A 24,112-nucleotide genomic window follows, 5' to 3' on the forward strand; every position below is an offset into this window, starting at 1 on the left:
TAGAATTCAGTAGTCTATCATACACCATTTTTCTATTTGGCCCCTTCCTCATTCAGGACACAGAATAGATGCCTCTCACAGGAGAAAACAGCTGGTTGTTTTAAATCTCTGTGTGCAGCAAGTGCCCTTTGCCTTATTTATTTATTCATTCAGTGAATACTTAGGTATTCTTAGGGCATTTGTCATTGTGTTAGTTGATACTTCATTAGCATTAGTGGAATTATTTCTGCGTTTCCTTTACAAGAGAAGAAACATAGTTTCATTTTACTCTACAAGGAAGTGTGGATTAGGTCTACAGAGGGTCTTGGTCCTGCACTGCTCGGATTTGTGGCAGTTAACATTGAAGAACCTTGCTGGTGGGTGAAATCAATCGCAACTAGTTCTCAATCGAGATTTCCTATATGGTATGTGGCAGAAGCAAGTGGAGGAACGGGATCACGTGGGATCCACTCTGAAGAAGAAGCTGGCTAAATTTTTCACTGTGAAAGGTCAATGACATTTATGTGACTGAAGTCACAGTGACGGGGGCTTAGTGCTAAAGAATCTTGTAAGATGCTGGGTTTGTGTCTGTTGTGTCCCACGAGCAGGTATTATGACAGCTATTGGAAAATTGGCAGGTGGACTATGCGCCTTTGCCTCAGCCACTACAGTGTTAATTCAGGAATGTTAAGTTAGGTCCACACTGCAAGTTCATAACCAGGACAATGACAAATAGTCTGTTTTGCCAACACAGCTACATGGGAGGTGTTTCAATGCAGAGGCAGAGCAGGCAAGTACAGCTGCAAAACTTACAAGTGTGTCTCTCAACATCCTCAAAACCAACTGAGGTGGAAGAAGCTGCTTGCTCTACTTGGAGTTCACTTCAGTAAACTCTTTCATGTTAGGTGCTTAAGGGGGCCCCTTTATACAGGATGTGAATATTTAAGGGATAGGAGAAACCAGCCTGTCCTTTTTCCTATAGTTCAGTGATTAGAAACCCTGAAACTCAGCTTGTGGGGGACCTGGGTTTGGTTTCATCCTCCAGCTGTGAACATGTAAATGAATATTTTCCTTCACTTGGGTTGTGCTATAACCATCATGGTTATTACAGCTTCCTTAATCCTAGCCACGGAAATCGTTTAGTTGTGACTGTCTGGGCTGGACCTTCAGGAGTAGAATTAGCTTGCTGGGAAGTATATGCTAAAGTGGTCAGAGATGTTTTGGGAACCTCACTGAAATAAGAATTTATGGAACGTAAGCACCTCCATAGCTGGAAAGCAACTGGATGAGAATTTTGAAGATAGTAATTTTGGATTTAAGGATCATAAGTGTTTATTTTCAGCATCTGAGTCCTCTTACTGGTGTAGTCACCGAGATTTGTCTCAGGTCACACAAACAAATCAGTGACAGAGAGCTGGGGTGAGGCTTCAGCATACAGACAAATATGTCAGACTACGGAACAATCAACATGGGTTTTTGTAGATAGAGAAGCTTTGTCATAATTATGAAGTTCTTTGACAAAATCAACAAACTGATAAACCAGGGTGATGCATTCATTGTAGTGATTTCAAAAGAGCTTTTGGCACAGTCCCTTACCAGTGCTGCTAAAGAACATTAGCTGTCATAGGTTAGGAAGGAAGCCTGTCTTGTGAATTAGTAACTAGCTGAAAGAGAAGGGTTAATGGGGTAGCAATAAATAGTCATTTTTTCACTGCAGGAGAGTTATGATTGGACTCCCACAGGGATTCATGCTGGGACCTGCAGTAGTTAGCATACTCAGAAATGGTCTTGGAAAGAGAGTGAGTAAGGAAGCAGCACAGTTTGCTACTGATGCAAAATTCTTTACGGTAGCGGAGTATGAAGCTGACAGCAAGGAGTTTCAAAAGGATCTCATTCTGCTGAGCAGCATGGGTGTTAAACTAGAAGTTAAAATTCAGTCTCAGTAACTGTAAAGTAGTGCATACAGGCAAAACCAATCTTAATTATATGTGCCTAGTGGTAAGTTCTACATACGCTGTTATTGCTGAAAAAGGAGTTCTTCGAGTCTCTACAGGTAATTCTTTGGAAACTTCATTTCCAGTTCCAAGTCCAAAATACCAGGAATTATTAGAAAAGGAAGACAGAATGGAGCAGAAAACGTTGTGACATCTTTGTGTATATCAGTGGTATGGCCACATCTAGAGAACAGTATGAAGCTCTGGTTTCCCAGGTCAGAAAGAAGGTAAAGGTGGAAAAGAATAATAAAACATAGAGAATGTTTAAAATATGTTTAAAATATGACTACCAACACTTGGACTTTTCAGTTTGAAAAAGACAAAAGTGACAATGCCTGGGCGAATGAGGGAAGATGATTGAGTTATATAAAATGGTGGCTTGTGGAAAGAAGGTAGGGAGCTCTCATTCACTTTTTCTAGTAAGTGGGCACACGGGAAATAATGGACAGCAGGTTTAAAACAACAAAAAGGTAGTCTTTTTTTCAGATGCTGCAGAACTAAAGTATGGAGCGCACTGCTTCCAGAAATGTGAATGCTAAAACTATCATTACTTTCAAAAAGGGACTAAACTCAAAAGGCAGGCAGTGCATTGGCAGCTAGTAAATGGAATGGCATATAGCAGCCTTTGGTTCAGGTTTTCCCTAACCAATGATTTACTGAAAACTCTGAATATATATCAAGAAGGATTGTGCTATACCTGACCTGTTCTTTATACTCTCTTCCGGACTGTTTAGTTGTGGTCATTAAGTTCAGAAGCGAGTTAGGCATACCTGTGTAGTCTGATACAGTATAGCCATTTTGCAGCTAGTACAGGAGAGAGACACCAAGATGGTCAGGGGACTGGAAAAATGGTGTATTACAGAAGACTGAGAGAACTGATATTGTTCAGCCTTAAGAAGGCAGTTAAGGGAAGATCTTACTGTTGTTGTCTGCATGGAAGACCAAGCCAGATTCTTCTCAGAGGTGCACAGTGATAGGCCGAGAAGGAGTGGACACATGTTGAAACATGGGAAATTCTGCTTAGGTACAGAGATAGATTTATTTATTTATTTATATCATGAAGGTGGTTAAATATTGGAACAAGTTGCCTAGAGAGGTTGTGTGACCTTCCTGGGAGATACTCAAAGCTTGACTAGACATGGTCCTGAGCAATCTGCTCTAACTGGCCCCACTTTGAGCAGTAGGTGGTCCTAGGTGGCCTCCTGACGCCCATTGCAACCTACGTGGTTCTGTCTTCTTAAGATAGTTTCTTACCATGCGCTTGTGCCCTAACTATACATTATTTCATATGGTATATTCATTGACAAAAATGGAATATATTTGGTCTGGGTTAACTAATATATATTAAAACTCAGTGCAAGAACATAGTGGGGACAAGACACTTTGGATTTGCCATAAAGAAAGCAAGAGTCAGCTATGGTACTTTCTGTCTAGTGGCTTGACAGTAGTCATTAAAATACTTAGTAAAAATATGTCAAGGAGTTGTTTGTCAGGGTGCAGCTATAGCAGAAGTCAGTAAACGGTACTGTTGTCCATGCTTGCAGTTTTTGTTTTATACTTCCAATGCCTTCTTTAAAGAAATGATATATAATTAGTTTGTCAGACACTGAATGATGGGGAAGAGTATACTGAGCATAGCATGTGCTGCCATGTCATGCAATGTGATTGTGTAAGTGCATATTCTCTGCATCTGGATGAAACCTATCTCCAAGAAGAAAGCTGGTAAAAAGATGTTCTTCACCCTGATTTCTCTAACTAGGGTCACTGCTTCTTGGTATTTGGGTTAAGATTGTTGAAAGATAAGATAGTGATGCTTGTGACTGACTGCTTCTATTCAACAGCTGGCATGCATGGCATGAACAAACAATTCAGACTACAAAAATACCCAAAACTGCCCATCACTGTTTTCTCCTGTAGTAAGAACTTCTATTTGTAAGCTGCAGACCCTGCTACAGCTCAGCAACTTAACGACAGTGTATTCACCAACAGTACTTACGGTATAAGCTGAGTCCTATAGTTTTAAAGAACAAATGCACTTCAACTTAATTACAGTCAGGCCTGAATAAAAATTAAAGGGTTTGCATGTCTGCTAGTCTATATGTGGGTAGAAAGGCAGTGAGGTTAAGATAATAGGTTCAAAATGTATTCTCAGAAAACATTTAAAACCACAGCAGGGTGTGATTGTATGCAAATAGGTATTTTTGCAATAGCAGATTAAACACCTTATGGAATTTGTATGGAAAACTGCATGCTTGTACATGATGCAAAGTATGATTAAGCACCAGTGTGTGGAGTTTTTGCCTTTGGCAAAAAATTAAGGCAGATTTAAATCAATCAATGGTTTTCTCAGTCTTTTCACAGTATATGTTGTAAGTTATGAATGGTGACTACTAGAGAGAAAACGTTAAAAATAACACTACTTTTTCCTTGGGCCTGCATCCTTTCAAGAATATGTCCTGCTACAGTTTTCAGTCAGGAAAAGCATTGCAGCAGCAGAAAGTCTGGCCATAGCATGGCAACATACAGGATCTGAGACAGTGGGAAAAGAAAACTGGCAAATTGATGTAAACTTTTACTGGAACAGCTGTTACTGGTATGTATTTTGCCATCAGCTTACAGAATGACTTACAGAATGTTTTTTATAAAACCTTCAAAGTATCTTTTTGATGCTTTTCATGAATGGATGGATTAATCATTCCAGGTTCCAGGACTACATTTAAATAAACTTTTTTTCATGCTTAGAGATTGTTAAAATGACTGTGAGGGAACCCAGTGCCTGTAGGGGCAGCAGGTACCTTCACAAAAAAGTATAGATAGTGGTGAAAAGACCTGCGTTGGCACAGGCAGATAATCGCTGCTCTACTTGGTCATTTGCATAACTAAGGGACATTGTGGTCGGCAGAATGACTGAATTGTCTTTGGGAAATGGTCTGTAATGTCAAATTCTAATCTACATTACATACCAGAGTTATGCATCTGCCTTTCTGAAACTTCTTTCTCTAACACACAAGTTACTGTGTCCTGTGCAATGAGAGAGAGACCCTGACTTTTTCAAGAAAATTGCCTTTTGGTGCGCTCAGGAAGAATGTTTAAAGGAACATTAAAAGTTGCAACCTGGATTTTTTCCCCTAGCAGTGATAGATCTGACTTAGCAAAATCAGATATAATGGTGTTTGTTTTCATCCAGTGTTTTTCCTATCTGGAGTAGAAAAGATAAAATACATTACTTCAAATTAACTTTGATGTAAATAGTGAAGTAAATTGGACCCACAGTGACCTTGTGCAGTTTCTCTGGGGTGGATATATTACTTCATGCAAGAAGCAAAAGCGTCTCTGAAGAAGTCAAATTGTCACGTCGAAAAACGGTGAAACACTCTTTCTGTCTTCCAAAACAACTCTGCCTGCTCAGCAGTAAATCTGCAGAGGGAACCCAAGCTCACACTGGCAGGATTAATCTTCTTTCCTGCCTCTTAATTGTAATTTGTTAGTGAAAGCAGTGGTCAAAGAAAGTGCAAGATCAACAGTTCTGAACACTGGTACAGCAGGCTTCACTCTCCTTCATTCATGTGCCTTTGTCCCACGTACTCAAAAATCACATCTAGACGTGAATGGGTAACGGAGCATCATGATTTATACAGACAGATGAAAGTCAGAGAACTGTGGAAGATATCACCTACCCTTCTCTTGAAGGGTCTCACCCCTGCTTGGGGGAGGGCTCAGTTTATGAAGCTGCTGCTGAACTACTGATCACAGCCTGACTAAGAGAAGAAAAACATAAATGCCAGGGGTTTTTTATTTCTCCCCAGTATATAAGGAGTGGGCTTCTTCAGGAAAGTGAGAACCTTCTTACCATGTGGGCAGAAACCACTAAGTGAGGGTAACGGGCCATCCAAGCTGAGGAACCACTCCAGCTCTTGAAAAAATAACTTTTAAAATTAGAACTGAGACAGCCAACATAAAAGTCTGTGAGATAACTTTGGGCATGTTCCCTCAGAAGAGGCATAGAAGAAGAAAAGATGAAGTATGGCAAAGCAGAATTATTGGTAATGGAACATAAAGCTGCTTTTACAGTGCCTCATTTTGCAGGCAGCATATTATTTTTCACTTTTAGGACTGCCTAAATTCACACATAAAGCTGGTAGAAGCAAACTACATAATTGCTTGAAACAAGGGAAATAAAAGCAGACTTGTTAATTTAATGGTATTTTAAGCAATAATTATTTTAAGCAGAAATAATTAATTTCCCTTCAATTACGTATAATAGCATATGTTTTAAGCCAAATCAGGGACAGAATCAAAATATATACCAACATTATTCTCTCACACAGAAACAAGTATGGGGAAGAGTCTGAAGGATGGAGACCAAGGAAGTCCCGCTCATGGAATTTTTCCCAAAGCAGTTTGATTCAGGTGGGACTAGCTAACTCTACTATAGAGAGGTATTTGTCCCAATTGTGTTTGTTATTCCATACTGCCTCTTAGCAGGAGAGAAAGATGACAGAACAGTTTTTACTTTAATGAAGCATTTTAAAAAATGGCTTGTGTTTACATTAAAGAACCCCAAAGAAATAGATCTTCAAGATGAAGTGAGAAAAGTTGAAGTTTATGAGTCTTTGACTCTTGGGGAAGTTCATTCCACTGCTAAGAAAGCTTCAGCCCCCTTGCGGAAGAGAGCTTCATTATGACAGAAGAACCAAACTGGTAACTGTGGACCATAGATGATCTTTGATGGTTTTTTTCCTTCTCTCTTTGTCATACCCTTGGCCTGACCTGAGATGTTCAAATAGTTGCTCTTTGTGTTAGAGCTCAGGGCAGGCTGCATATTCTGGTCTTATTTAAGACCCACTTGTCAGTGCAAACCTCTATGAAGCAGCCTGAAGTATTTGGGTTTTTTGTTCTGCATTCACAATTGGCGGGTACAGGCTTATTTTGTCAAAGTAATGAAGCAAGATGCTTAGGGGTTTTGTTCCTAAGTTTTCTTCCCAAGGCTACTTAGTTCTGTACCAAACAACTGCATGCCAACTTCAACCCTCAAATCAAAGCCTTTAGAGAATTTTGGCTCAAGTCTTTATTTCCATCTCTCCTTTTTTAAAAACATAAGAACAATTTTCATGCAAATGACTTCCAGGAATACTAATTTTTTAAAAGAAGCCCTTTTTGTTAGAGATGGTGAAACCCATAGACAGTAGTTGCTTCACTTATGCACTATAGTCAAACTGAGTTGTGTTGCCACAGGATGAGAACTGTACTGAATGCTTCTTCAGTTCAAAGTGGATGAAGGGTATAATTTTAGAGCTGAAAGACATTGCTTACAGTTCAAGTAAAGCACTGCAATTTATTATACCATCCATCCTATATTGCCCATTTAGATTGAAGGCCTTCAGGCCTGGAACTCTGCCTGTGCATTTTACATGTACAGTATTCTCAGGATATGATATAAATAATAATATATCAGCAGTGGAGGGAATAGCCCAGTGGAGCAATCCACAACTGAGTGAACCTCTCAGATATTATGGAACAAGGCCAGCATTACTTCAAAAACATTTTTTTTTTTAGACAAAGTCAGTCAAATGCCTAAATTAAAATCCCACTGAATTGCTTTGATCTTATCAGATGCAGTATCTGTATGTTCATTTAATAAGCCTCTCATGCATTTTATCTTTATGCTTAATTTAAATATGAGAAGCAAACACATTTTATATAGTTGTTATTCTCCAATTACTACAAAAGCTTCTTAGAATCTTTGATCATGAGAATGTTACTTCAAATCCAGTTCTGCTTCACAATTACAAAGTGTCTTTACTGAAGTTAGTTTGGATGCAATTCTAGTCCAAGTCGAGTAAACCACAGTCAGTCCTCAAAAACCAGGTATGACTACGGAGCAGTAAAGAGATCAGAATGCACCCAAGTAACTGAGTTGATTTATTCGGTGGTGGGGTTTTTTTAGGCAGAAATTCCAACCAAAGCTGTAATGATAACAAGTGTCTGACACAGTGCATCAATGATTTAGGATTAGATGCAGTTTACAAAATGTTACTATGATTAAAATACTGTAGATCAGCAAATTTTATTTTTTGTATAAGGGATGTTACAATAGAGGTTCAGCCACAGGGTTTTGTTTTTTGAGGGTATTTTTACACAAGGCCACGGAGGGGTGACACAGGTATAATGGCCACTAACCAAGTTCAACATGCTTGTGTGTGGACAGCTGTTAGATGATTACAAAATGTATTCAGAGTTGTCACACAAACTGTCTCTAGATTTAGGTAAGACTCTGAAGCTAGCACTCTACGGCATCAGTGTCAGATAAAGCTCTGGAAGTAAGAGCAGCAGCAAAAACAAGTTATACTTCGCTTTTTGTCTTACAGATCATTTCTCTTTAGAACTCCTTGTTGAGTGGTGAAGGCGCTGTAGCATAGAACTGAGGAGAGAGATGGAACTCATAAAGGGCAAATCTTTGGGCAAATGTACAAAATATGCTACAAGAAAATAATTTTACTGCAAAGTCAACAAGAAGGCATACAATAGCGAAGGCTAGGTGACAAACTGAAAAAATAGTTTGTTTAAATTTATGCGTAGGTATCTATCAGACTTCCAAATGCTTTAGCTTAATACTTGTAAAGGAATGCTGTAAAGTCTAACTATCATGAAATAGAAAACATTACTAAAGTGGCCCTTTTCTCCAGTGGCCCTTCTACTATGAAAATGTGGCTTCTTCATTTACTGATTTATTGCCTTCATTCACCAGAGGTCTGATTGAAACCCACTGACTTCACCAGGATTGGAGGTCAGGTTTATTTAGTGAAGTACTAAGCATTTCCAGCTCCAAATGCAGAGGCAGGGCACTTGCAAGCATTTAGTACCATACGGGGTCAGCTTAGACTATGAACAAACTTTAATTAAATTTCACTTTTCAGACAATGAAACCATGAAAAGTTTTACTGCTTTTCCATTTTAAAATACACATACTGTGTCAGCCTGTTCCAAGAAACTAACACTGAAACTCATACAAATTAATTTAATCATCTTTACAGTAATGACTTTGTTTCTGCCTTTTATCCTTAAGGGAAAAAAAAATACTAGAAAGAATTCACAGCCTTAGAAATGTATCTGTATCTTCTCTATTCTCAGCAAATGCACAAGGACTAGGACTCATTGCTTGTTTATTAATAAAAAGTAAGCAAAACTCAAAACACAGTTTATGTTAAATAATTCAGCTAGACTCCATTGGCTGTTTGAGATTGCAGACTCATGATTTAAATACTGTAGAACGAATCCAGGAGGAAACAGGACTGGCAGACTTATCAGTGATGAGATGCTCAAAGAGTACAGACTACTACCCAAGAGGAGCAGCCACATGCTGACTTGCAGGCCGGGAAGTTGAGTGCATACAAAATCAGTTTTGCCCTCTGACGTTGCCCACGACATTCTGTCATGATCCAGGGCAATGGCCATGTTCATCTAACACTGCAGTTCCTGGCTGTTGCTGATAAGGACTAAAAAAGGAGGATTCAGAGCAACCATAAAGCTTTGCAAAGCAGCGGATGCTTTGATCATTTCCAAACGCTATGTAGGAGGGTGGTGGAGTCCAGTCTGCCTAGTTTACGTGCCTATCCTGTGTCTTGCCTCACCATGCAAATGTGCCTAACCTGTAGCAAGAAGGAAAAAAATCAGTTCCAATTTGTCCAATATATACATTGCTTCTACAATCACTAAAAAGGTGTGTAACTTCTGAAGGTAATGGGAAATTAATTCCATCTAATTTAGACATGTTCATTTACTAATGATCTAACCCTTTTCTGAGATGGTGGCTTTATTCAGCTCAGAAAAAAGCACTCAATTTGTTTTCTCCAATGCCCTAATTAGTAAGTGAGGTTATGGTTTTCCTTCACCTGTTCCCTGTTCAGTCCTAGAGAAGTCTTGCAGAGCTGACTGTCTACAGCTTACTGTGAATAGCAGCGATGGAGAGTACTCTCATGACCTCATGGTTAAGAACTTCTAAAACGGTGAGATGCAGATTCAGTCTTCCTCAGGAGTATTTAGCTTATGGAGTAAATGCTTTAACTGCTACATAGACTTCCATACAGAACCCAGGAAGTAACACCAAAAGTTAACCGCAAGCCCCTCAAACCTAACTTTTTCAACATTCTCTGTATTATCTACTCAGAGTTCAGGCGGCTTAGGACCTGAATGGAGCTTTAGGTGGGACATCATAGTTATCACTCTAATCAGGACAGCGATTAAAACAAAAATGACCTGGATTAATTCTTGCTTTAATAAACATAGACAGGAAAAAGGAGCCACATGCTGGCCCTGCTACATTCAAAAGACTCAGCGCATGGAACAGTGGAGTGCTGCAGCACTATTCATTCTCCAAATTTTGAGTCCAAAAGCTGTTACCCTTGTTACATGCATAGAGCCATAAATCTTGTTGTTTTTGCCAACTCTTAATACCTGTATTTACCCAGCATGCTAGTGCTTAAAGATGCAAGCTTAAAAACTATGACTTAACTGTGAAAAGATTTCAAATCTTTTGTTCGGAGTCGTTAAACTGAGGTGCAGTTTTGTCCGATCAATTTAGCAGGTGAAGAAGACCTTTCTTAGCCATATGTCTTGTTTCTTGATCCTATGAATGAAGATACCAGAATGTTTCACTGAGAAACTTAGAAGCGTGTTTAAATAAAACCCATGCATTTTAATAACATTCTAGATCAGAGGTTAAATCAAATATGCTGTTTGAAATAAAGCTGAATTGTAGAGTGTGAAAAAAATTGCCAGACATTGCAGAATTAGACATTGAAGAAAAAAGCTTTTGATCACTTCAGGTGAAAGTATTCGCAAAGCAGAAGCCAGTAGATCAGATGAAATTTGTTTCTATCCTAAAGTAGAGAATTCTCCACAACTGTGGCAATAAGAAGTGCCAGCCATTCATTTAACACATGAACACCTTAAAAAGTATAGCAATTGTCAGGGAGGGAGGAGGACAAATACTGCATATTCCAATGCTAATGAGTTCTTTTCATGGCCTAATCACTAGGCATTCAAGAAGTTTTTCCTATGAAAATTGAAATGTAAATTTTAATTTTGGATGTGTATTAGCTATATGCATAGGCAAGACCTTCACTAGAGACTTACATGATTTCATGTTCTAGCTTAAAACATTTTAAAACGGAAATAGTATAAATGTATCATAAATGAATGTTAAAATAAATCCCAACTAATTATATCATGATGCATATATAACAAGAATTTCTCATTGTTGCTATTCTTTTTTTACCATCCTAATTCTCTCTTCTTCCCCTTACTTAAGTTAAGCTGTTCTTCCCTACTGTACTCAGGAAAATTAAAAGTTTCAACATACTTGGAAGCCAAAGGTTCATTCATAGTATTCATTAAGCAGTAAGTAGTCAAAGAAGCTTATTAACTCTATCAATATTAAGTTTAAAAAAGTAATTACTTTTACTTGTGGAAAATCCTGCCATTTTGCACCTGCAATTGAGTACAAGCAATTGAGTGCAAGCAAAGTATGCAGTCCAGTAGAGTACGTAAGTTATGTTTTGTTCATTCATATTGTCACACAATCTTGGCCTGAAAAAGCAAAAAAACCCTAAAAACAACCCCAGAGATTTGTATTTTGAAAGCTGCTTCCCTTGCCAAAGGAACAAAAATTGCAAACAAACATTCACTTTTTTTTTTTTTGCTTCCTGGCACAGCACATTTGATTTGTTCACAAGGCTGCTGAACAGTTTCATAACATGCAAGAGATAAGTTGGTCATCTCTACAGAAACAAATACAAGTTGTCTAATCAATGATCAAGTCTCAAAGCAAATGAGATCAACCAAAGATATCACAGATCTGCCAAAATCCCAGTAATTAAAATGCTGTTGAGACTGGACAATATTTTGGACATACCTGCCACCTGGTGTTTGGAAAACAACCTTATGTCTGAAAACAACCTGAAATGCTCTTAAATCTGTATTCCCATTAAGAAGCAAACAAACACTGATGTATTTAATATGGATTAAATTCATAAGCAGCAAAAGTGTCTTTAGGTTGGTGTTATTACCAGCATCTGTCTAGAAAGAAAAGGAACAGGGTGACTTAATGTTCCTTCTGGTCCCATCTCTACTAACCACAAAAATTCTCAAGTAAATCTTTGAATTAAGTGTATTTACACATCTCCTGTCAGATAATGGCACTTTTGATGAGAAACCTCCCGGGCACAGCCTTATACAACTTCACAGTCTAACCGTAAACTACAATGTGCCAAACCCAAAGGCAAAGGAGAGAAGTTATATGAGATGGAGCTAGGTAAAAAAAGGACTAGCAATAAATAATACTGCGTAGTAAGTGAGTAAGCAGTCAGTGTCTGAAATTACTGTGATGACTATTAATGTGTCTTAGCTAAAATGCTTAAAACACCCAAGTCTTTATAGTGGAAGCAGCAATGACAGTAACTACCAGTTTTGCATGTTTGATGCCTGAAGTAAACGGTCCTCATTGCTAAAATTGATAACAGTAAGGATATAAACTGAGATAAACCTTGTTTTATCTTTACCTACCAAAGGGTTACTTCAGGTGGAGCCTAAAGCTTCAGTGTAGGCAATTGGACAAATTACTGTGCAATTCAGTGATATCAAACTGTACCTATAGCACAATGAGGGATTTTTTCCCTGCTTTGCAAAGCAAATTTAAATACATCTGTGTTTCACAATTATAACTCAGGATGAAACCACAGTCTAAAGTCAGTCTCAGCAATATAAATAGCTAGCATTTAAGTTAGCACCCCTGGCAAGCACAAACTGTAACTATTTGTCTGGAATTGCATCTTTGTAGGACTGCCAAAAATAAAGCGGAGTATAGTGTTTGCATTTTTCTTTTTCTTCAAGACAATGGAGGTCAAATGCAACTGTGTCCTTAGGTACCCCACTCTATTTCAGTTCTGGTAACTTTGAAAATGATATGCACTAGAAGGTCAACACTATATTGTACATTTACTGTGTACACATGCTATCTCAGGTGCTTGCATCAACAACTCTTTTAATGGCAGAACACGTAGATCCAAACATAACCTATCTATTAATTGAGAACCATGCAGTTGCATGTAGAGAAGGTAGCTATAGGTTTACTTGTCAAATGTAGGGAGGGGTTTCTTTTTCACATTTATTCTCAAGGCAAAATCCTAAACTGCTTAATTCTCATGAACTTTGGCCAGAATTTAATTACTGCCAAATACAGGGCTCAATTGCTTTCTCAGCATCCGAAGAAAGTATTTTCTAATGAAAACACAGAACATAATAAGGAACTTTGTAAAGCAGAAGATATTCTTCCTGTTTTCTATCAATCAACAGTAACTGCTCAGCACAGACAGATGTTAGGACTATTTTCTTGCCGTAGTATTGACAGGGGAACCTAATGACTCTGGTATGATCTTTACAGAGAGCACAAAGGAGAGGGAAAAAAAAATATAAAAAGTTGAAAGAAAAACTGGGGGAAAAAAAACCCACTAACCACAAACAAAAATTACATCACTGGTCTAGCATGTTGATGGCTACTAACAGTGGAGCCAGGATCATTGCTTCTGTAAAGTTGAATACTAGGCTGTTTACTGGATGTTATTAAAAATGTAAACAAAAAGAATACTTTAGGGTCCTACGAAGATGTTGGATTCAAAAGGTACCACTCCATTCTTTTTGGTCTGTTCAAGCCTGTTGCAGCAGACCTGTTCTTGTTAGTCACAGCTCTTGCAGAATCTATTGAATATTCCATGTGAGTTACTCTATATTAGTATTATTTTAACTGACAAATATGAAGATAATAATGTTGCATACAACCTAGTATCACCAAAACTGTGCTTTCAATTCCCATTTTTGTTTCAGCATGCACAAATGGACCTTAAAAACCTACTCAGGAAATTGAATAAATCTGCAAGAAGCTAAGAGAATATACTTGGAAGCACTCACTTCGTGCTAACCTTATTATATTTTTCCTTAAAAGTCTGCTACTGATGATTGTCAAAGACAAGGAGGCAGCCAAATAAACACTTTGAATAATAAGGTATCATAAAAGAAAATTATATGAATTTTTAACTTTTCACTGAACCGTGTTCTTTCAGCCTTGAAATGTGTAATATACTGTGGCCCACGCAAGTCTTATTTTCAATGCACAGCTCTGAAAATGGCACATTCTACTGTACCGAAATTGCCTAGCACATTCTTCTTCAGCTACTGCTTAAAAGGAATTGGCTACTGAATCAATAAACCAAACCAGTTAGGTAGCCAGAAAAATTTGGATAGTCTGCAGTGCTAGGAAGGATCTGTGTGGACACCACTGGTACAAGCTGTTCCTCAACCTATGTGTCTATGTAATACCATAAACTAAATATGCCAAGTTATAACAGTTGTTTTTCTTAATGAAAAACTTAAGTCTACGTATTGAGTATTGAAACTGTTTCAGTTCTAAATCTTTACCAAGCCATGGTAAAAGCCAATCATCAATTGTTTCAAATATGAAGAAATGAGTGCTTTGTTCTCAAGTGTTTTCTATGGGAGAGGGGATGTGGGACATTTGATTCTCTATAGCAGTTTATTGCAACACAGTATCTTGAAGCAGTAGAAAAGATGCCCCAGCCTTTTCAAAACCTGAGGTAGCGCCATCTCTGTCAGGCTCTTTTACCTCTACAAAAGGAAAAAAAAAAAAAAAAAAGTTGTTACAGGCAAAAGATCATGTACTGATTTTTCAGGGGGAACATTTGCTAGTTACTTAAGAATATGTAATGATTTGCATGGCAAGGTTCTGGTAGGGGGTGGGGCTACAGGGTGGCTTTCTGTGAGAAGATGCTAGAAGCTTCCCCCATGTCCAATAGAGCCAATGCCAGCCGGCTCCAAGATGGACCCACTGCTGGCCAAGGCCGAGCCCATCAGTGATGGTGGTAGCGCCTCTGGGATAAGATATTTAAGAAGGGGATAAAAAAGCTGCGCAACAGCAATTGGAGCTGGAGAGAGGAGTGAGAAGATGTGAGAGCAACAACTCTGCAGACACCAAGGTCAGTGAAGAAGGAGGGGGAGGAGGTGCTCCAGGCACCAGGGCAGAGATTCCCCTGCAGACCATGGTGAAGACCATGGTGAGGCAGGCTGTCCCCCTGCAGCCCATGGAGGTTAATGGTGGAGCAGATATCCACCTGCAGCCCATGGAGGACCCCATGCCTGAGCAGGTGGATGCCCGAAGGAGGCTGTGACCCCGTGGGAAGCCCGCGCTGGAGCAGCCTCCCGGCAGGACCTGTGGACAGATGAGCCCACGCTGGAGCAAGTTTGCTGGCAGGGCTTGTGACCCCGCGGGGGACCCACGCTGGAGCAGTCTGTTCCTGAAGGACTGCACCCCATGGAAGGGACCCATGCTGGAGCAGTTCATGAAGAACTGCAGCCTGTGGGAAGGACTCACATTGGAGAAGTTTGTAGAGGACTGTCTCCTCTGGGACAGACCGCACGCTGGAGCAGGAGAAAAGTGTGAGGAGGAAGTAGCAGTAGAGACAACGTGTGATGAACTGACTGCAGTACAGTACAAATATTAAACAAACTCCTACAAAACAGGACCAGAATAATTTCCTGCTTCTGAGCATAACTTGTATAATTGATGCATTTATATGTGTTAAAGCAGATGTGGGGCTAGAAACTCTTATCTGTAGATATACAAGTTATTTAAAATCCTGTTTTCAGAAAATTTTTTCACTGTGCTGATAACAGACAGACATGCAGAAATCACTGTAACCAGACTTGAGCAACTTGCATACCATTATATTTCAACCTCTGCCTTAAATCAAGGTATGCTATTTACAATTGTTCTTGAAGCCCATAACTGGACAGAGACAAAAAAAATATTAAAATAAAAAACCTGCACATTTTATTTTCAGCTTTAAAGATGCATCACTAAACAATCAGTAGAAAAAACAAGTAAAAAAGTAAACACCTGCATTTTGTAAAAATCACATTGAACTACTACAAGACTTAATACAAAGTTTTCATATACCACTCAAATGCAGTTTAAAAAAAAAAAAAGTAGTCTGGTCTCCAAGACCCCTTCTACTTGACAGAAATCGTTAAGTACCCACAGATTTTAACTATAAAACAAGGATACATTCTTTCTTTTTTCTTCCATTTATGAAGTCGATTGCCACATACTTCAATCATTTGCAAGTGAAATTCACATAGTCTCAGTTACAGAACTGAAGAGAACACATACAATTCCATGACTGAAGTCCTTCTGTTTTCAGTATAGGCTCTTTATCAAGTCAACACTCGTCACATATCTTTAGACTGATCATCTTCTTCAAGTTTTCTGATTTCATTCTTTAAACAGTTGATGGTTTCACGACTTGCTTTTAGTCTTTCTTTAAGCTCAGCAATTTCAAAACTAGTTTTCTTTTTGGCAGCTTCCAGCTTTTCCCTGGTTTTCACTTCAAGATCTGCAACTGTGGTGGTGATAAAAAAAAAATAAATACCATAAGTACCATGAAAAGTTGTAACTATGTATTTTTTTTTTAATTGCAACAGTAATTTGGATGGTGTGTGTCCTGAAAAAGATCTATTACTGTTAGCCTTAGAGATTCAATGATTGCAATCAAAATGGTATCCAAACAAAAACCTGGAATTAAAAAAAAAAGGGCAAAAAAAAAAAGCAAGCTTGTTTTGTGGCCTCATTCAGCCCATCAATTTTGTGGATAGAGTTATATAATTCACTAAACCATTTTCCAGAGTTTTTTAAAGATTAAGGGGGGAAAAAACCTGACATGGTGACAGCAAATAACTGGGAGATTACAGAGAATTACAAATAATTTATATGTGGTGCCCAGTGACAGGCCAAGAGGCAATGGGCACAAACTGAAACACAGGAGGTTCCCTCTGAACATCAGGAAACAGTTCTTCACTGTGAGGGTGACCGAGCACTGGCACAGGTTGCCCAGGGAGGTTGTGGAGTCTCCATCCTTGGAGACATTCAAAAGCCATCTGGACACAGTCTTGGGCAACCTGATCCTGGTGGCCCTGCTTGGACAAGATGACCTCCAGAGGTCCCTTCCGACCTCAACCATTCTGTGGTTCCTTTTCCATGTACTGTGACCACTTTCTACTCTCTGTCTCACTGGAGTTTAATTCTATGTATCTAAAAGATTTAGTGGTGCTGCCTTTGCTTTTATGACTATCTGACATTAGGACATCTCAATCTGGTTTATCGAAATGTCCTTTTTTTTTTTTTTAATTTGTTCATGCACAAGTTTTTGGACAAAGCTGGTAAAGCCAACAAATCTGTGGAGGCCATGGATATCCCTTCATATCACATACATTACATAATCATGGGCAGTGGCAAAAAAATCTTAATTTTTATCTGCTTCAGTAGCACATTTTAAGGAAATACATACAAAAAACGCACTAAAAGTTTCTATCACTCTCAGGAGAAACATCCAGAAATTTTAAGTGAGAAAAGTTTAAATTCAGACAAGACTCTTTTATGATTCAAATTATTAAACACTTTCTACACGTAAACCATAACAACATGCAACAGAACAAAAATCCACCTCAAGACTGGCTAACGGAGGTAGAAAATACAAGTAGCTCACATGTCCACACACCCAAGCAGACATAAGGCAAATCAGAACCCTAACTTTGTAGAGCTTCAAACTCATAACCACGCTTAGCTCTAGGTATTCACTGTCTAAAGATACCTGACATTTGTTGTCAGGGGAACATGCAGATACGCCAAAGGCCAGGTGAGCCGGAGTACGATGGCATTAGAGTTGGTAACTAACAAGGTAGGATTTGGGCTCAATAAATATTACATTTGTTTTCTGAGAGTAGAAGATAAGAGATGAAATCCAGAAAATCACAACAGAAATCACCACTAAATGCATTATATTTTAGGAATCAATGCATTTTAATTTCTTTAATTCCCTTAATATTCTGGTTTATATTTAAAGACAGATTAGATAAAAAGGACGCAAAGAACATTAAGCTATACTGAAGAAGTATGTTATGAAATGACCTACAGTTAAAGAATTAGACAGAAGGGAAAGACAGGAAGAGCTTTCAGACACTATTCTCTATCCCCAAAGGGCTGCTGCTTCGACTTAAACAGTACTAACTGTTCTGTATTTCGGTGCTTAAAGTGTGATCTTTGCTTGCGGTTAACATCCCGATGAGCTGAACAGAACTGTACCACAAATACAATGGCCTTAATTTATTCTCTGTTGTAACTCATTTCAAAGATGTTAAAACTAGCTGTAGATCATGCCATCGCTCTTCATACTGAGTAATCCATAATTCCTTTTTTTTTCCAGCAGGCATACAGATCAGAAAATTTTAAAAGTTTTCAAGTAAGTATTAATATCTTTGCAAAAGTTGAAGCTAACTTAATGCAAAAATACCACTTTTTAGCAGCATCCAAATCCATTGTACTGTTACAGCCCATAAAAACCTAAAAGCAAAACCAACTATTGTTTATTTCTAAAATTAAAATATTTTAATTTTCAACTTACACTCTGTTTCATGCTTATAAGCACCTAGTGTTAGTTGACGCGACGTTGTTAACAGCTGCTGCATCATTGCAGTAGGATCTTGAAATATCTACCGAAGAAGAAAAGTACATGGTATCACTAATATTCTTCAAAATAAAGTGAGGACTACATTAAAAATTTTCGTACCATTTCGTCATAGAACTCAGAAACTACAGTTTTCTTTCCCAGGATGGCATTGGTATCAGACTGAAAAAGCTTCAGCAAGTGATACAAGGTTACCTATACAAAGACAGAATTTTATTAGCCTGACAATTGTAGGGAAATACAAATCATCTAGATATCAACAAGCAGTATTTGTTCTTACTAAAGAATTGTGTAGGATTTAAAAATCTTTTAGGAATGCAAAAATAAATGTCATATAACTTCAGTAGATTTACTGAAATTTAATATTCAGCGTTAAACACACCAACTATCCAAAGGCTTCTTGATGCTTTAAAAATGTCTGGGCAAGTGGTTTAGGATTGGTGTATAAAAACTACTAAGAAGACCTTCTCGTAAACATTTCCAAATAGACGACTTAGTTCAAGCCGACTGCCAATTAATCAGTCAGAAAGTGCTTTCTGTGACCTTATCATCCCTTCTTGTGAAAGAAAAACACCGGGGGGGGGGGGGGGGGGCTGTGAATAGCTTTTCACGGAAATTTCTTTCTGCGGAGTTACTCTTCCATTACTGCACTGCAAGTGGCAGGAGCTGGAGAGGAACGGAAGCCCTCTGTCCAGCCCTGAGGAACCGCTGACCACTTGGACCACGACCCGGGAAGAGGACACAGAGCCCACAGTTCTTCCCTGCCACAAACAGGCCCGTGGAAGAGAGCGATACCTTACTCCGGTCGGTACTTCCTGGAAAGGAAAAACACGACAGGCACCGAAACAGCCTTCCGAGAACAGCAGCAAATTAAAAACACCCAACCAACTTTATGACAGCTTGGTCAAGCTGTGAACGGAATTAATACGACACGTCAGGATGCTACTGAGCACAACGGCACAGGAAGCCCTTTCCAGACTAGTATCAATTTTCACATATTCAGGAAAAACATAAAATTCAGTTTTCCCCTCGTTTGGCAAAAAATGGCTAAAGCAAAAGGATCGCTGTAGTTCATCCGACAGAAGGAACTCAGTCCTTCCAGAAATAAACATCCCCTTCCCCTAAAATACGGTAATCGAGTTTCCTACCCAAACCTGGATAAACAAACCTGCAAGATACATCTAAAACACAGAATGGGAAGAAAGAAATTATTTCCAGTGCTTTATACAACTAGAGAAGTGTCTTAACCTGGTTTTCCTAGGAAAGAGACTAATGCTAGCATAGTACCTTTGCTGCTTTTTGACTGATTTTGACCAAAGCCAATAGACAAAAAAAAAAAAAAAAAAAAAATATTTTAAAATCCTATAACTAGGAAGCCACATAGAAGAGAAATCCTCAGTATGTGCTCAGCCCAGGTAAGGTGCAACATGCGGTCACGTACTAGTAAACGTCAGAGAAGCCAAGCGCAGGAAAAGCCGTTACGAATGCCCCAGCCAGCAGTAAAGCACAGAAACAGGAAAACGTGGCCAACCATTAAATACATTTCCTACAAAACAGGCTTTATTACTTCCATGGCTGATGGGACTTATTTTGACCAGCAATATCCTACAGCACAGCTTTAGGCCACCATAATTAATTAAGTGTTGTTAAAAAGTTCAAGGTACTTACAGGTCTTTCATTTGGATCAATGAAAAATATCTTAATGATTATTTCAAATTCACCCCAGCCCGTTTCGGTGATTTCATATGGTGGTTTGGTAACAACTGCAGTGGGAAACGGAGGTGTTAATACGAGTGATAAAGCCTCAGTAGAACTAATCAAAAACCCAGTTCTAGGAACAAATGCCCAAATGCAAAACCCACCTCTTAAAGGATTACCGTAGCTTTCATGCAACTTGAATTGAATTTTTTTCACATAGGCAGACATATCCTAAAATAGAAACGTCATTATTTCTGATTATTTACACAGCACACCAAACTACTGTTTATTTATTCATCCATCCTACATGCCTATCATTTCTTCTAGCATAGCTACCTTTAAAAACAGTAAGAAAGCAAGATGGTAAGTCCAGGAATTAGTACTGGCACACAGGTCTGTCGGTATTTTGTCCCCATGAATGCTCTCCAGTTTTCCCTGGCCTGGAAAGATCGCTCCAAAACCGTAAAAGTGTCTTCCCTCTCTTCTTCCTTTTTGGAAACCCACCAGCCTATGCATTTCCTCAGCTTATGCCCAAACACGCTCCTGCCCTTTCCTCAAATCCCAGCTTTTTAAAATCCTAATTCGCCGTTCCAGTGTGGCGCTCGGCTCACAGCAGCCGGGGAAAGGAGCGGCACTTTCCCACCCACGCTCCCTTCCCCTAGCCCTGCGGTCCCAAGCACGACACGAGCGGTAGCGTCTTTCCGTGACCAGTTATAAGGCCGGCGACCACCAGCGCGTTAATGCCCTACCTCGTTTCTGTAAGGCTTGACATAAACCGTCCACTGGTGAGTGTGACCGTCTTCTTCTCTTTTCTTCCCAAAATACCGTGCGACGTTTCCATACACGATCGGCTTCACGATGGTAACGCCCTTAAAAAAAAACATAAAGAAAGAAAACCAAAAATGACACGTTTTGAAAGGCGTTTGCCGAGTTGCTATTTGTAGCCCGAATTAAGACTCTCGTCCTCCGCCGCGGCCAGCGCTCCTCCCGCCCGCCCGCCCGGGCCGCCGCCGCCGGGGCCGCACCTTCACCCTGCCCCCGGAGTCAGGCCCGAACTCAGCCATTCTCTTGAACATATTGCCCCGGAGGGGGGGCGCCGCCCGCAGCCGCGCCGCCCGGGCTCAGTTCCCGCGCCGCGGCCGCCAGGCCCCGCCCGGCCCCGGCGCAGCCCGGAGGGTGGGCCCCGCCACCGCCACCGCCGCCTCCTCCGGGGCCGCTGCCGCCCCGCGACCGCCATCCCCCGCGGCTTCCGGCGGCGCGCTGGCGTCACGGCAGCGGGCGGGGCGGGGCGGTAGGCGGGGCCGGGGGGGCGCTGACTGAGGCCGCCGGGTGTGAGGCGTTGGGTGGGCGTCGTGGTGTGGAGAACATGGCGGGTGGCGGCTGTCTCACCGCTCCTCCCTTTAGCCTGCGGGTCTTATATATGCTGCGAATTGCCATACCAGGCATATGCAAAGGGCTGCGGCAACGTGCTTCTCCTTTCGAGGCCTGCTTCGCTTAAAATCTTATTCCCTCTCTTGGCTGCCTGTGTTCCAGGAACGCAGCTCCCTGGCGTCGCTGGCAGCCCTCGGTGCGCAGGCCACCGCTGCTGTTCTGTCTGACATCAGTAGTGCTTAAAACAGGATGCGGGGAATTAGGTCAATATTTTTTCTTCTTTTCATGCTCTTACTTTAATAGTCTTCGAACACGCTCATAGCCTAGTGTGTCCCCACCGGTTTGATGGCGTGCCATTCCCAAGGGCCCACGTGGTGCCTGGTTAAATGAGACCTCGGGCACGCACAGAGCAGTCCCAATGAGGGTACATATGCTATGTGCTGACAAGACGTACAGTGGGAAGGAAAAGCCTATATAAGACACAAAAAAGGGGAAAAAGGAAGGTGGCAAGCATGCTAATAGTTGCGCAGCAGCTCTGAGCTTCAAAATATTCAATCTATGGGCTGACTGGTCCAGAAGTCTCTGTACATCTCTGGAATACGTAGGATATCACCTTCTTTGGTAAGACATCATCCTGTTGTCTTCTAGACATGAACCAAAAGCCAGAGATGTGTGGCAATTTCCGTGTGCTTCTCTTTCTAGTTTCTGAGGAAAAGCAAAGAACTTTCCTCTGGCAACATTCAGTTACCAGAATGAGCAGAATAAGTCTAGTGAAGCAAGTCCACAAATGATGCAAAATAAACTAGGCTGCAAAAGGATGCTGTATTTCATGCATTTATCTTTGCAAGATAACATTAAAATATAGAATGAGGCTACTAGGGTGACAACAAACTAGTTTTTGCCACCGTTTTATGGTTAATCTGCAACCAAGCTCCTTTGCTCATGGGTAAATATCTGCATTTTCAGTTGGTCTTCTTGGTAGATAACTATTCAGTTGTGCTGTAGTACAGCAAAAGGGATATCATACCACAAGCTAACAAGTTATGCTTCTGGTTCAAAGTTGTACGCAAGTAACACCTGTAATTTAAAAATAATATAAAAAGACACGAGAAGGAAAGATTCCAGGCGTTTCCATTTTGTTTGCTCTGTGAACCTGACAGTTCTTTGGGTGATCAAGGTATTAAAAATTAACTGACACTATTTCACCCTGCTTAGGTGTGAGCGGCTTGTGTCGGCAGTCCTTGTCTTTGTCAAAACAAGTTGGCTTAGCAGGACTCGTTATTTACATTGTTCTCCTGCGTAGCTGAATATAACAGAATATATGATCAAAATGTTTTCTTGTTCTTGTAGGAAGGCAGACAGCTTCCCACAGTACTCCGAACAGCAACGGAGGACCGAAAACTCTTAAAACCATGTTAATTACCAGAAGTGGCAGGCCCGAAGAGCATCTGACGTTACTTTTCATTATTGATTCACTTTGGGGCAAGGAGCGTGCCTGGCTGTTGGGCTGAATGAAGCCAGGGGTCCGTGGCTGATGTGTGCCGGTATCTCTGAATAAGCCCACAGCTCTCTCTGAACTGCAGGTGACTCGGGAGCGATGCCCGTGTGGCTCCCAAGCAGGGTCACACGTGGGGGGCTGTGCTGACCCGAGGGTAATTAATTTCTCCATTTCAGGAGGAGATGAGTCTGAGGCGGTTGCTGATTTGCAGGGTTGCTCCCTGCCCCAGCTGCACCCTCTGGTCAGCCCAGCTCTGTCTGTTCCTACGATGGACCGGAGAACTTGGGGGACTCCTCCGGGGAGCTGCAGCCAGACCCTGCCTGCAAACCGCTCTCCAGAGCCCCCCCTCCCGTGGCCCCCCAAAGCATGTGCCGAGGCTCCTGGCAGACGAGAAGACGGTGAATGCCATGCCTAACCCACTCCCGGGAAGCAAAAATTCCCTACCCCGTTCCTTGCGTGAACTAGATCTCACGTGGACAGTGCTGCTCGGCTCTGAAGTATCATAGCTCTTCTTGTTAAAATGAAGCAAGTTGGCAAGACTGGCACGTGGGCCAGTCTTTTGCAAGTGGTCAAGCTCTCACTGTCTTCAAAGCAAAATCAAATTTCCTGAGGTTAGTGTAACTTCTAATTAATAAATAGCTTCTATAGAAACCTCTTTACTCTGGAAACATTAAGACGGGCAAAAAGGGGAATGATGCAGTTCCTGCTGTAAAGAAACCTTTTCCTCCCACGTGCACATGACTGCCCTGCAGATCTCCCTTTGGAAAGGGGGAAGGGTGGGCTTGAATGTTGTTCTCCTTTGTATTTTGTTCTGCTTTGTTTTTTAAAGATAGAGGTGTAACTAACCTTTGCTAATCTATTTGCAGCTGGAACATGAGAGGGCAGCCTGTCACAGCACCACCTGTAGAAACTGAGCTCACCTGAGCAGAGGATATTGCACACGTGCTTGGCCCTTGGGGTCCTGTCACCATTGCACCACCAGC

General features: G+C 40.6%; 1 protein-coding gene across 2 annotated transcripts; it reads right to left on the reverse strand.

Moving 5' to 3' along the window:
• Positions 1–15,751: 15,751 nt before the first annotated feature.
• On the reverse strand, positions 15,752–21,392 carry YEATS4 (YEATS domain containing 4). 2 transcript variants are annotated; one of them, XM_050899576.1, is made up of 7 exons: positions 21,286–21,392; positions 21,010–21,129; positions 20,425–20,491; positions 20,231–20,325; positions 18,665–18,757; positions 18,500–18,587; positions 15,752–16,441 (listed from the first exon to the last, which is right to left on the reverse strand). In XM_050899576.1, exons 1-7 carry the CDS (start codon positions 21,334–21,336, stop codon positions 16,272–16,274), a joined length of 684 nt encoding a protein of 227 aa, XP_050755533.1. In that variant the 5' UTR covers positions 21,337–21,392; the 3' UTR covers positions 15,752–16,271. The 2 variants fall into 2 exon arrangements, with proteins under 2 accessions (XP_050755533.1, XP_050755542.1); XM_050899585.1 differs by lacking the exons at positions 20,231–20,325; positions 20,425–20,491.
• Between the last annotated feature and the right edge of the window lie 2,720 nt (positions 21,393–24,112).

The sequence above is a fragment of the Gymnogyps californianus genome, chromosome 1, assembly GCF_018139145.2.
Source record: "Gymnogyps californianus isolate 813 chromosome 1, ASM1813914v2, whole genome shotgun sequence".
In the NCBI taxonomy this organism is placed as follows: domain Eukaryota; kingdom Metazoa; phylum Chordata; class Aves; order Accipitriformes; family Cathartidae; genus Gymnogyps; species Gymnogyps californianus.

What these genes read in the sequence shown, in the direction of transcription:
- YEATS4 (XM_050899576.1), bottom strand. Translation starts at nt 21,336, where the DNA reads ATGTTCAAGAGAATGGCTGAGTTCGGGCCTGACTCCGGGGGCAGGGTG. An exon ending in ACTCCGGGGGCAGGGTGAAG is followed by an intron (nt 21,130 to 21,285) that starts GTGCGGCCCCGG and finishes TTTTTTTTTAAG; the next exon opens with GGCGTTACCATCGTGAAGCC. An exon ending in TTGATCCAAATGAAAGACCT is followed by an intron (nt 18,758 to 20,230) that starts GTAAGTACCTTG and finishes GTCTTTGTATAG; the next exon opens with GTAACCTTGTATCACTTGCT.